Below are 14082 nucleotides of genomic sequence, written 5' to 3'. Positions count from 1 at the left end.
ACTATTGGGTATGACATTACCAATCAAGGGAGTTCTCTTAAAGTACACACAAATCTCCTTTGAAACAACAGTGTTAAATATTACATATTTTGCTAATAACAGTTTAGATTTAAGAACTCTTGCAGGAACATAACCAAGAATGACATCTTAGAGCTAGAGTGGGAGAGACTATGAAGACATATGAAGGTCATTACAAGTATCATTAAAATAATTTCTAGAAAACACAGGTAGCCTGAGAGCTGTCTGAGAACAGATGTTCACAGTACCTGTTCACAGTAAAGCTGTCTGAGAATACTATTTTGCACATACTGCAAGCTAGAGAGAACTTCTTTTTTTTTTGCAGAATAGAAAAAAAAGCATTACAGTAATTTAGATTTGTTGACACAAAAGTGTAATGGGACAGGATAGTGATGAACAATTGTAGAATTCTTGCTGGGGGGAGCCAGAGAGTGGTGGGTCTTTTGAGGTCTTGTCTCTTTCTTTTGTCTCCTTTTTTCCCTTTTCCCTTTCTGTAGGCTCTCCAAAGTACTGGTCAAAGTTGTGATGCTGGGCTGCTGCTTGAGTGGGCTTAAATTCCGATCTTAGCAGGTGTGTGCAGTCAGTGCTGTTTAGCACATATGCAATGTCAGCACTGATTAGCCCTAATGATTCTGGGAAGCGTTCCAAGAGCTGAGAGTTCCTGCTCTCCTAGGGTTCTGACCTTGTCACATTGTTCTTTGTGTACACCTCACAGGAGGTGACAATGGTGAGGTCTTTCTCCATCTCCAGCCACCAGAAACAGCTGCAAAGTTACCACTGGATGTCTCAAAAGTGGGGATATGTGCCCCCATCGCAGAGCATTCTGCCTTACAGCTACAGGCATATAAAGACTCTGGGGGGGGGGTCCCTAATGAAAGTCTCAATTCCAGAGCGGAGTGGGGCAAGGTGTGTGGAATAGTTATAATAGGCTCCAGTAAATAGTCAGGCCCCGGAGGTGCCCGTTGCTAGGACAGAGCCTCTGGTTTGGAGTTCTCTGAGACAGGCCTGTAGGAATCACTTGGCCTTTTATATGTAGGCCAGACTCTTGTGCTTATTCCAGACCACAAAGTATTGTTTGGCCCAGTCTAGCCAGTGCCTCCATTTTCAAGGACCAATTTGACAGCCAGGAGTTCACTGTCCCCAATACTGTAAATGAGCTCCATCATGGTGAGTCTGAGTAAAATACATAGTATTGGAGCTTTTTATTTGGGTCTTTGTGTTGGGAGAATACTACTCCAACAACAACATTGTAGGTGTCTACCTCAATAGTAAGTGGTTCCTCCGGATCCAGCAATTGGACACACAGAGGTGAAGTCCGTCTCCCCATAATACCCTCGAATGCCTTCTGGGCTTCAGCCATCCAGTGAAACTGTCCTGGTCTTCCAGCTGAGGGTGGGGTTGGGTGCCACTACAGAACTGAAGTTTCACACAAAGCATTGGAAGAAGTTGGCAAGCCCCAGTAAACACTGCCAGTGGCAAGTGGGATTGAGCTAATAGGCTACTAGGTTAATCTTGAACGAATCCATGTGGAAAATGTTCTCGAACACTATAAAGCCCAAGAGGGACAGTGTTGCTGCATGGAACACTGACTTCTCAAGCTTAACAAAGATGGTTCTCCAACAGAAGTTGGACAGTCCAAATGACATGCCCAATGTGCTCCTCTAGGGACTGACTGTAAATGACATTGCTATCAAGATAGACATAAACAAAACAGCCAAGTTCATTGAGTATTCCCTGAGAATGGCTACAACCACAGAGGCTAGGAATTGTAAACCTGTGCATGAAAAAACAGCATGCTCAAATAAAGTACTGTACAGAAGGGGAAAAGGTGAGAAAAACCAAAGGATCTTGGGAAGTGGAGTTCCCAGGGTTGAGTTCCTGTTTTCCTAGGGTGCTGCCTAGCTCCCCTGTCTGTTGTGCATACTAGACTAACAAAAAACATGTATACGTTTATTCACTATCAGCTGTAATAAGTAGGTCACAGACATATTTCTCAGTTGGTATAAAGCCTAAGTTTGTGGCTTGACTTTATTTATGGCAGAGTTTTTAGCACACAGAGACATTTAACATTTCTCCATTTTCCATTTCCAAAAACAAGGAATTTGCTTTTGTCTTTGTTCAGCTATAAAAAAAAAAATTATAGCACATTCAGGATTTGATATCTTCTCGACAATCAAAAAGGGACCTAATAGACCTTTAGGAATCAGTAACCATACGGTTATGTATTGTCTGGATACTAATGGAAGGAAAAGATGTAATTATTGTAATTATTATTATAAATCCTGGTTAATGACATCATATATTGACTAAAATAGTGCTGGTCCCAGGATTGACCTTTGAGGGACCCAAAAACAAAACATGAATGAATGAGTTCAAAGTGTGACCTAATAATTTACAACCATTCAGGTAGGACTTGAACAAGTTTAAAACAGAGGTGGAAAGGCCACTGTCAGTGAGCCCTGCAAATATGTTTTGCCCTTCTACAGACTGTATAAAGATATTAACTTGAATGTTTTAGATGATTCACTACTGCCACTTCACTGATATATTGTTGATATTCTACTGACAGTCTGTTGAAAGTTTATTAATAATCTACAAAGGACCACTCAGAATAAAGTGCTACCTAAAGTTATATTATAATATAACCAATATAGGTTATAACAATAGTTATATTGTTATAAATATGCTTTTTAATTTCAAAATCTCAAGGAGATATAAAGATCTAAAAAATCTGGTGGATAGATATTGAGAGTGATATATAAGAATTTTAGTTATTTATTTGACAGATCATATGATGTCTTGCCCTTGAGGATGATGGCTTGCCCTTGAGGAATATTGGCAGCTTTAAAAGATAAACCTTATCATAAATATAAAAAATATGTTTAGCATAATCTTGTAAATGTGACAAGATTATTCTAAACATATTTTTTATATTTATGGCTTTGAAGTGAACTGGAAAATGGACCACAGTTCTTTTTTTTTTTTTTTTACCCATATAGAAACATGCAAATTTGAGGCAAAGAAAACTGAATGTCAGGTTGGTCTTTTAACTATCACTCCCACCCTCTTTACCTCCTTATCCCATTTTTACCTCCTGCATACATGACTGCCAACATGATGGAGGAGATCCAGGCAACTTGGCTATATGACGCATCAAAGATGTTCTGGATATCTTTGAAGAAGATGGTGGTGGCTTTGGGGAAAGCATAGGAGAATCCAATAGAGATGAAGGCTCCACACACCACGACCCAGCCCCAGCCTCCATCCGGGGGAGCCACGGCCAGCGACCCAGTGGGGGGTGGCATTTTGAGCCCAGGTCTATTTCTACAGACACGGAAGAGAAAAAAATGAACATTATTTTTCAACATTTGTCAGATACTTTTATGCAGAGAAGCCTATCTAAGACTATGACAATATGTGTGCTCACTAGGAACTTATGACCCTGCTGTTGTAAACACCTTGCTTTACCTGCTGAGCAGCTTGGTATGCATTGTCTATGTTCATATAGTGTAATACACTGGGAAATAAAAATGATCACAATTCTTATTGGTTTGACACTGTACTTCAGAAAGACAATCTGGGGCTTATCTTGGTTTCCACTAGGAGGTATGGGAGCTCTTGGAATTATAGGCTGGCAAAATAACTTTATCTGAATCAGGACTATATTTACAGACCAAACAACACCTCTTGTGAGTCTTAGTATGAGAAATAAGAGCTTCACAGATAAGAGGTTTGCTCTCACTGTGTTAAGGTGCACACAATCACAAATACACACACTTCTCATTTCATATTATGTGAACAATAGGTTTTGTCTTAGGCTGTTGTTTTTTTTCTCCTGTGTGCCTCAAGTCCAAACCATAAAACAACACAATGGATAAATGCAGTATATCAATATAAAACTGATTTCTTTGTTACTTTATGCCACAAAAACACACATCTCAACAGTTCTCAGTGTTTTTAGTGGATTTCACAATATATTATTAATTATGTATTGTCATTATTTATAATTATTTATTATTACTAGGTTTTTGGTCTTTGAAATACTGACGTAACAGAAAATTCCAATAACAAATGAACCCCCTATCAAGTCATAGTTTGTTTTTGTAGATGTGTGCTGCAGCCACTGACCATCCTGACCAATCTCAGATGTTACTGATGAGTTCTGTGGGTGTTTTGACAGCATTCACATGTTATTGCAAGCATAATATTTTGGTCAGTACTGCAATAAGCTGGTATCATCAGGAAATATACATGTTAAGTCAAGTCAAATTTATTTATATGGCACTTTTTACAACAGATGTTGCCCCCAGTGAGCAAACCAAGGGTGACAGTGGCAAGCAAAAACTCCCTAGAGCATGACGAAGAAACCTTGAGAGGAACCAAGATTCAAAGGGGGGCCCCATCCTCCGCTGGCCAACAACGGACACCACAAAAGTAACAACATGTGTGTGTGCTCTCATACCTGTGCCTGTGTGTATGCATTAAGCAGTAAGGAAAATGAAGGGATAGATAACATGCCAGCTGGTAAAACACACACACCCAGATGCTTGCATGAACATACACACAAAAAGGGATGCAGCGATATATTGTAAGTTTGTATATTACCATGTTCTTAGTAATTTGTGTGTGTGTATGTGCGTGTATTAGCTATTTTTGCCTTTGGCATAGTTGCTAACTATAATGGCCCAAGTGCCACAGGGCACGGAGCAGGACGTACAGACTTGCTCAATGAAGACAGACATTTATTAACATAAGCTACAGACACAGGCACTCACATATAACATAAACTGTGAAAGCGAACATACCAACATGATCAATGACTGACCAGAATGCACACACTAACAAGGGTTTAAATGCATACAAACGAGACAAGACTAAACTGATGCAGGTGTGTGCTTAACAACATAGGCATGGTTATAAACAATACGGTCAACAAAGAACTCCCACGTCATGCATCGGGCCATACCACGTGACCAGCAAAAGGGGAGCATTCCATGACACTAACCTTCTTCAAGGTTACAGACATACACAGTATAATTTGGAATCATTCCTGCACTCACTCAAATATACTGTCATGAATTTTTAATTAACATTCTGTATATTGTTGAGATTGTTTAACATAGTACAAATATAGACCAATTGATATATAGGATTGGACCAGGGGAAATATTGCTTTAGTTTCTGAAATAGTTTTGATTTCTGAGGAGCTTTAAAAGATGTACACTGTGATCTTACAGTTATATACTATTTAAAAATCAATATAGTGCAAATATTACTCAAATGCAAATTCAGTATTAATGAGAGAAGAGAGGGGGAAAAGACACAAAACCCTTATAGAGTAAAATTCTTAATAAAGATGGTGGAAAGAACATTCATTGTAATAGTCTTTCTCTACCTTTGATTCATTAAGTAATTTACTTTATTTATAGTTATCAATGCTTAGGGGAAAGCTGTTTTTAAAAATGTAAAACCTTTTTTTTAATGTATCAGAATTGACACCCATGGGCTACATTTCCCATAATCCTCCTGTGTGTGCCTAATCGCCTGTGTATTGTTTCTACCCATTGTCTATTTCCTCAAGTGATTACCTGTATATATTAACCCCCTTGTTTGGCATGTTCTTTGTGGAGTCTTGACCAATTTGTACTAGTGTTTCCGAGCTGTTCTGGTTTCCCTGCGTGTTTTTGAATTTGTTTACCTGCTTTATGGTTTTCTTGATATTTGCCTTGCCCTTGCCTGTTTAGTCTGCCTAGTCTGCTGCTGTATCTGTGTTACACATTCACCTGTTTTTCCTCCTACATTTTTTAATTGCCCCTTTAGTATGTCTTTAACACCCCCTCCCCCCTTTAACTGATCCTGTTCATGACTCTGCTTTGGCCTGCATACCCCAACACTGCACTCATTTAAAAGAACATCAAACCAATGACCCAAACTAAAATAACTGCCATTAACATCATTTAACTGATGTAGCTACTAAGTAAAATAAATTAGGACATTAGTGATATGAAAATTAACTTACAAATACAAATTCTGAAGTCCATAATGGAACTGATGTCCATATGATAAAAAGTGTAACAATATGAGGTGCTGAAAAGGTTGTGTAATAGGTGTTCCTAGCTTTACACTGTATATCTATATCTATATCTATATCTATATCTATATCTATATATCTATCTATCTATATATATATATATATATATATATATATATATATATATATATGTGTGTGTGTGCGTGTGTGCGTGTGTGTGTGTGTGTGTGTGTGTGTGTGTGTGTGTGTGCTGTATTTGTATGTGTTCGCTACCCTACAGTTTGTTAAAAATTTATTAAAAGAATGTGTAAACAAAAGGCAGCACAGGACATCCAGCATTTCAAAACACAAAGGTGTTTTGTCCTTACTGCTCCTTGAAGTCTGTCTAGCATCCCCGTAGCACTCTGAATATATTGGCGTTTCCTCTACAAGATGTCCTTGATTTGTTTTTTCAACAACAACTGAGTAATGGTGTGCATGTTTTCATCAATAAAACAAAATGTATTATGCTCCTAATGACAGAATCAGAAAATCTTTGTCTTTCTATTTTAGCCTGTCATATGGTGCTGAGATAATATTTGCAGCACAACTAACACTGCATGAAATATAAGAAATAATTTTTAAATCAAAATAACTAAAAAACAATTGTACTACAAATATATTAACCAAAGTATAAACCATATTGCAGATAGTATACTTCTTGTATTGTTCAGTCCTGACAGACTTGACATATATGGTCATAAAAACTTCCTTTCAATCCCAGTTTTGATTTCATTGCAGTAAATGTGTGTGCCTGAGCAGGTGATTTCTTAAATGGAATATAAATTTGTAGGTAGCTGAAGTGGTTAGCTCAGTGATTAAGATACTGGGTTAGTAATCAGAAAGTTGCCAGTTCAAGCCCTGCCACTGTGGTGCCCCTGAGCAAGGCCCTTAATCTTCAAGTTGTACTCAGTCATAATTGGCCAGTTGCTTTGGATAAAAGTGTCAGGTAAGTGAAGGCATCACATGGTGTGCATTCTTGTCCCCAGCACTAAAGTTATGCGCATGTAGAGAGGCATACCTAATAATCTAGCACCTCAATGTAAAAGAGGTATACCTTTTAAAGCCACCAGTCTCTGCAGGGAAAAGGTAGGTGATCAAATTGCTTGTGAGCATACATTAAACTGCCACCATCAGGAACAGAGATTTTGTAGTCCTTCTTTTCAATGACATTGATCTCTGAGTGTGAAATCAGTGTAAAAATCAGTTAGTTAATGTTTGCTGAAGTGTAACATTAACCACATTACACTCTGTTTTCTCTAAGTCAATAATGACATGCTGGGTTATAACAATGGCTCTCATTTCACACTAGAGATCATGATATTGGAGAAATTTTTAATAAAACAATGGTTGCATGTACAGTTCACAGGTTTTCAAGCACATTGTGTAAACTGTGAAGTAACTGCAAAAATTCAAAAAGTACATTTATTTACCATTTAGCAAAAAGCTTCAGATGGACAATGGATGCCATTGAGCTCTGGAACATATCACACTTACACTTACGCCAGAACAACAGTGCCTTTCCTTATGACAATCAAGATGACAGCGATTTCCCAGTCTTGGAATGATATGGCTTATGTGCTTAGCAAAACCAACTATAATAATAAATAATAATAAGTAATGCCAATGTATAATAAATAATAATAATAATAATAATTATTATTATTATTATTATTATTATTATTATTAATAATAATAATAATAATAATAATAATAATAATAATAATAATAATAATAATAATAATAATAATAAATACATTTTATTTATATTGTACTTTTCACAAAACGAAGGCTGCTTTACAAAGCAACAAAATTTAGGGACAAAAATACTGGTGAAAGAGATGGGTTTAAAAGAGACTTAATGAAAAGACAAGTACAGGTTTGTAGAGAGAGGCATAGAGAATCCAGAGTTTTGGTGCTATAGCACCAAAGGATCTGCCACTCATAGAAGAAAGTTTAGTGTGAGGCATAGCAAGCAGAAGGATCTGAAAGAACAGGGGGTGATGGCAGAGCCCCCTAAGATGATCTGGGGTCAGCAAATGAAGGGTTTTGAAGGAAGTGAGGAGTATTTTTTACTGGATACGTGATTGCTAACCAGTGCAACTCATTCAGAATAGGGGTAATGTGAGCAGATTTTTTGTTGTAGCTGATCGTTCTAAAATTAGTGTGCTTCAAAAGTTAGCGAAGAATCGAACAGCATGCCAAACTTTTTAGCAGTGATTGTAAGCCTCACTAATACAGTGTCTGTATCAATAGTGTAATTAGCTTTTTCAGCAACTAGGTTTCTGGGCCCAAAAAAACAATATCTCCATTTTTTCTGTATTTAATTCTAGCAAGTTTTCATTCAATCAGAGTTTTAACTCATAGATGCATGCTATGAGGGACTGGGGTGGAAAGTCAGTTTTGTGCATGTATCTGGATGTCATCATGTTAGCAATGAAAATTCAGATTATGGCTATGGATGATCTGACCAAGTGGTTTCATATAAATAATGAAAAGAAGTGGTCCAAGAACAGTGGGTGATCTTTGTTTAGCAATAGTAATGTATTGTTGTCTGTCTGTGAGATAGGAATGAAACCAATAAAATGCTGTTCCTGATATGCCACTGGAGTAAAAATGAGAGAAAAGTACATCATAGTTTTTTGTGTCAAATGCTGCAATTAGATCAAGAAGTAAATTAATGCGACCATTATCATCTGTGAGCAGAAGGTTATTTGCAACTCTTAAAATTTACTAGTGCTACTCTCTTCATCACTGCAAAATATAAGCTGTTACTGAATTCATAAATTACATTGTAAGAAGTCTTTCTGTACATGCTTGGCCATGCATGACCTTTACATAATGACATCTGAAGAAAGGATTTAGCCAGATTGTAACTGTACACATTCCTTGAGCTCTGCAATTCAACCAGCACTGAAACAATCACCTTGACCTTTAGGGGTAGGTAGTACCCCCCCCACACACACACACACACACACACAAGTATTTGCCGATTTCTTCTTAAATTCCATGTTCACTCATCCAGCCTACTGTTGTGCAGTGGGGTATGTATGACCAGCAGGGCTATCCATACAAGTTAAGTCTCTTTGAGCTGTCTCTTTTAAGTGAATGATGGGAGCATTGAAGAGCATTTTTGTTAATGCATTTTTGTTTCAATACAAGTGAAATAGTTAGGTCCTGTAACTCCCTCGATGAAGTGAAGCCATAGCCTCAAGTAAAACTTCATATCCATAATTTGACATTAGATTTAGATTCAAATATTGCAATTTGCAAAGTGAAAGGTTTCTGTAGCTCGCACATTTGATTTAACTGTGCTGTAAATTAATATTGGCATGTTTTTAAAAAAAAATCACTGCAAGTAAAGGAAGAGCCATATAGAAGATGAAAGAGCTGGCTTTAATAGTGAGCTCACCCAATAGATGTGACTCACTAGAAAGTCAGAACTCCAGTCACTAATGTATATGAGCATTGGTTCTAGCATTATACAAAGATGAAGCCTGTGAGGCAGGAACCTGTTCTGAATGAAAAATACTAGTTAGTTTCAGGAGTGCAGTGACAAATTTTCTATTTTCCTCAGTCTTTGTGTTTCTCGCCTCCACTCTGATCATTTTATTTTTATTTTTTGGTGTGGTCACACAATGTTGTCATTACATAAACACATGGACCAGACCATTACAATTGTTATCAGGGCTGGCACCGCAATAAGGTTACTAAACATAATTACAATAATACTACATAGCAAGCTTTTAAAATATATATAATTATATTTTTAAAGAACATATAAATGTCATTTGTATTTGTCTCTTGGCTCATGGGGGCCCTAAGTGACTGGAACTTTGCTTGATAATTAAGGGCTTGATAATCAATTAAGGACTTGAAGGTGATGTGATTGATTTGGCTGTGCCATAAATCAATCTTGGTATGTTCTAAAAAATTAACTGCATAGAAAGGAAGAGTCATGTGGAAGCTGAAAGAGCTGGCTTTAATAGTGAGCTCACCCAATAGATGTGATTCACTGAGAAGTCAGTATTCCAGTCACTAGTCTATATGAACATTAGTTCTAGCATTATGTACAGTTTTCAGAGCCTGTGTGGCAGGAATCTGTTCTTAAAGAAAAATACTAGTAAGTTTCAAAAATGCAGTGATAAATTTTCTGTTTACATCACTCTTTGTGTTTCTCTGCTCCACTCTGATAACTTTGTTTTTAGTTTATGCAGTGGTCTACAATTACACAATGGTGTTATTACATAAACACATGGACCAGGCCATTGCAACTGTTATCAGGGCTGGTGCTGCAATAAGGTTACTAAACATAATTACAATGAAGGCAGATAGTAAGCTTTTTAAAAACATATTTTTTATATATTTTAAGAACACATAAATCTCATTTGTATTTGTCCCTTGACTCATGGGGGCCCTAAGTGACTGGAGGCCCTGGAGGACCTTTGCTTGATAATTAAGGGCTTGATAATTAATTAAGGACTTGAAATTGATGTGATTGCCTGGAAAAAATAGAAAGAAAATGACACTATGGAGTGCCATGGCCTCCCAAAGAAGCGATCTGAGAGTCATCATATCAATTGCATTGTATCAACATCACAGACACAGAAGTATTCATTTTTCATTCGTTCATTTACCCCCATTTCTGTTATTGTAAAATTCTGATTTTATTAAAGAGACCCTATGATTATCCACAGAAATACAAAAATGCAATATAGAGTGATCTCAAACATCACAAACATATACAGGGTACATACATATTCAGGAGGATCAAATTTTCCTCACTGGGTAATAATGGCTAAAATAAATAGTTAATAAATAAATAGTTAGATTTCAAACTGGATAATGGCTGTTACATGATTCAGAGGGAAACATCTTGGTTAGCTAATTAATAGAAGCAAACTTTGTGTCACGGAACGCTCAGTGTGTGCACCAGTCTTGATCATGGTCGCTACGTCTGGGTTAATTCTGGCCATTACAGCCGTAACGTTATTTTGTGTAGTTATTAATGTATAGGAGTTCTATGTTTAGCGTTAAATGTACAGTCATGTTTTCTGTCAGTGTTATGTGTGAGTGCCACCCTTGTTGTGTATGTCATTAAATGTTTCACAACGTCAAGGGAGTCTATGCGTCCTGCCCCGTGCCCTGTGGCACTCGGGCCAGCAGCAACGTTACAGAATGACCAACCACCACAGGACCTTTCTAGCGGGAGCACCCCACGCGCTGCTGCCTGGATCCAAGGAGATTGGGGAGAGGACCGAGACCGGCGTCTGCGTCCACGCCGGAGGTGGAGGGGAACACCCCCAGCAATTGCTATATACACAGCAATTTCTTGGGGGGTCTGAGGCTACCGAGCCAGGATCGAGGAGAGCCGAAGAGCTACGAGGACCGTGGTTTGGTGGAGCCGGCTAGGTCTCTGGCTAGTGAGGGCAAATCCCGAGTTCCTCCCTTTCCGTGGACTCGCCAGCGAGACTGGAGGGATCCACCCAATGCCTCGGATGCAGACTGCCTCAGGGGCGCTCCTAGAGCGGTGGCGACAGCAGGACCGTTAGGGGGGATAGCACGCCTGGAGTCGGGGCGTACGTGCACCCCCGTGTGTCCACTGGGGCCAAGGACACATCTACAGCACCTGCGGAGCTAGCAGAGGAGCTAATATGTGTGTTTAACGGCGCATTTGTTTGTATATGTTCGTGCTCTATGTTTGCTTACAGACGCATTACGTTGTGGGGAGCGTGCCGGACTGACCCGAAAGTGGCAGGGACTCTACCTTTCTCCCCCATGCGAGGAGGTCTCCCTGGTGGGAGGTTTCTAACCCGCCTTAAGTTTGGTGGGCAGCAGGCATTGCCGTGCGGTGTTTGTGTGTGTGTGCGGCAGCCTGGGGTTCGCTATCCCGGAATGGGAAGCTTCGGGAGCCGCGCCCGTGGGGAAGGGTCACTGTCGAGGACTGCTTCCCCCTCACACATTACGTGGAGCTTACCGGACTGCGCCGAGAGAGGCAGGGACTCTGCCTTTCTCCCTCGTTCAGCGAGAACTCCCAGGTTGGTGGTTCCTGGCCCGCCTTATGTCGGTTGGGAACCGAACATTGTTTGTGTGTGACATTGTTTGTGTGTACTTGTGCTTGTGCTTGCCTGCACGCCCGCGGCCTGGGATTCGCTGTCCGGGCATAGGACGCTTCGGGAGCCGCGCCCCTTGGGAGGAGGAGCTGTCATGGAACGCTCATCCCCCCACAAGTTACGTGGTACGGCCCACAACGTGCAGGGGGATTCACATGTGTTCTGTAACCACGCCTTCCGGGATTGCACACGCCTGCGCAGGGTTTACTGTTTGTCTGTCTATTTAAATCCCTGTCAGTGTGTGCACCGGTGTTGGTCACTGTCGCTATGTCTGTGTTCATTCGGACCATTATAGCCGTAACTTTGTTTTGTGTAGTCTGTTATTAATGTATAGGTGTTCTATGTTTAACGTTAAGTGTACAGTCATGTTTTCCGTCAGTGTTATGTGTGAGTTCAACCCTTGTTGTGTATGTTTAATGTCATTAAATGTTTCACAACGTCAAGTGAGTCTGCGTTCTGTCCCGTGCCCTGCGGCACTCAGGCCAGCAGCAATGTTACACTTTGAATGTGCATGTTTAATAAGTTTTTTATATACATTGTAATATAAAAGTCTTATATAGTCTACTCAAAATGGTTTACTCTCTGCGTGATGGATGGTTCTCTCCACCTCACTAGTTGTCCCCTAGAGCTTGACAGAATTCATGTAAATATCTGAGTAGGAGGAAGATGTCTTTATTACAGTAACATCCAGTCAGTACGCAACAAGACTGTTTGACTAACCCCACAACACAAGCAAACAAATGGGCCATGACCAGACAAAACACATTCACATTCAACATGAGTGTGGGAGGAAAAATTGCCTGGTTGGATGAAACCAGTATTCTATCCCATTACAGTGATGGAGGAATCCAAATTTGGTGCCAGTGCCATATGCTCATGGAGCCATCCTCTCTGGTGTCTTTGGTGCAGGCCAGTGGCAGTGTGATGAAGATTTTCCTAGTACACATTACAGCCCCTCATATGCAATGAAGAACCTCTAAACTGCACATCACATCTGAACATCCAACATATCCAATGTCTTGTAGAATCCATGCCAGATGAATTCATGCAGTACTAAAAGGGGGGTTGCAGCACAAAACAAGATAGGTCTATCTAATACGCTGCCAACTCAGTGTACGGCTAAATATCGTGACTGTGATATGCCTTTCAACATGCTAAATACATTCATGAATGTTTAATGAGACATAGTTAAAGATGGGCCTGCATTATTTGTACCAAAATAATTTACATTTCTTGAGTCATGGGAATGCCATAATTTATCAAAAGATCTACATAACATCTACAATTTGTTAGAAGACTCTTTTGCATTTTGTGATATCAATACTGCAAATATCCAATATTGCAGTATGATTCATAAACAGTATATTGTGGCAACCCAAACCACAGCACTGTCAGCGTGTGAGCAATACTCTGAAATTTTCTAAGATAAATCAGAGATGGTCCTGAAAAAAGAAACACATCGCATTTGATCCCTTATACACTGTGTCAACCAACAACCTGCCAACTGAACACATTCCCAACTGATATTAAAAAGCAGTCAATTATGCCCTCCTACAAGTAGCTTAAAATAAATATTTATACCTTCATGCTTCAAGAGAGGGTTGGTTGGAGGATTAAAGTGAGCCAAAAGCTAGGGAAAGACTTGTGAGAAGCCTTATTCCAAAGCAAACTCAATAGGAACAGGTACCTGATCAGTGGCTTATCATTAAGTTAAGATTTTTGGCAAAGCTATCAAATCCTGCATCTTGGCATGTTGGTGCATAAACCAGTATAGGAGAGACACAGACCTCTGTTACACATTTTATACTAAGGCAGCACAATGACCTTCTTTGATTATCTGAGCCTTTTTGCAAGGGGTGCTATATAGTACATACAAAACCA

The 14082-nt window shown here is 39.3% G+C and overlaps 2 protein-coding genes across 5 annotated transcripts in view; one reads left to right on the top strand and one right to left on the bottom strand.

Annotated features, from left to right (window-relative positions):
• Positions 1–14082, bottom strand: part of zgc:165507 (monocarboxylate transporter 2) — a 28606-nt gene that overhangs the window by 13307 nt on the left and 1217 nt on the right. For all 4 annotated transcript variants that reach the window (XR_014123221.1, XM_035523693.2, XM_081712596.1 and 1 more), the window contains exon 2: positions 3110–3342. Coding sequence is in view for 3 of the 4 variants with exons in the window: in XM_035523693.2 (XP_035379586.1) it covers positions 3110–3323 (214 nt within the window). In the remaining variant the exon portion in view is untranslated. The remainder of the gene's footprint in view (positions 1–3109; positions 3343–14082) is intronic.
• lrig3 (leucine-rich repeats and immunoglobulin-like domains 3) overlaps positions 10960–14082 on the top strand; it is a 45411-nt gene continuing 42288 nt past the window's right edge. The window contains exon 1 of the mRNA XM_081712595.1: positions 10960–12126. Coding sequence (XP_081568721.1) covers positions 11786–12126 — 341 coding nt within the window. The 5' untranslated portion in view covers positions 10960–11785. The remainder of the gene's footprint in view (positions 12127–14082) is intronic.

The sequence above is a fragment of the Electrophorus electricus genome, chromosome 4 (genome assembly GCF_041902795.1).
Source record: "Electrophorus electricus isolate QZ-2024a chromosome 4, ASM4190279v1, whole genome shotgun sequence".
Lineage (NCBI taxonomy): Eukaryota > Metazoa > Chordata > Actinopteri > Gymnotiformes > Gymnotidae > Electrophorus > Electrophorus electricus.
This window is presented reverse-complemented; position numbering and strand designations above follow the sequence as displayed.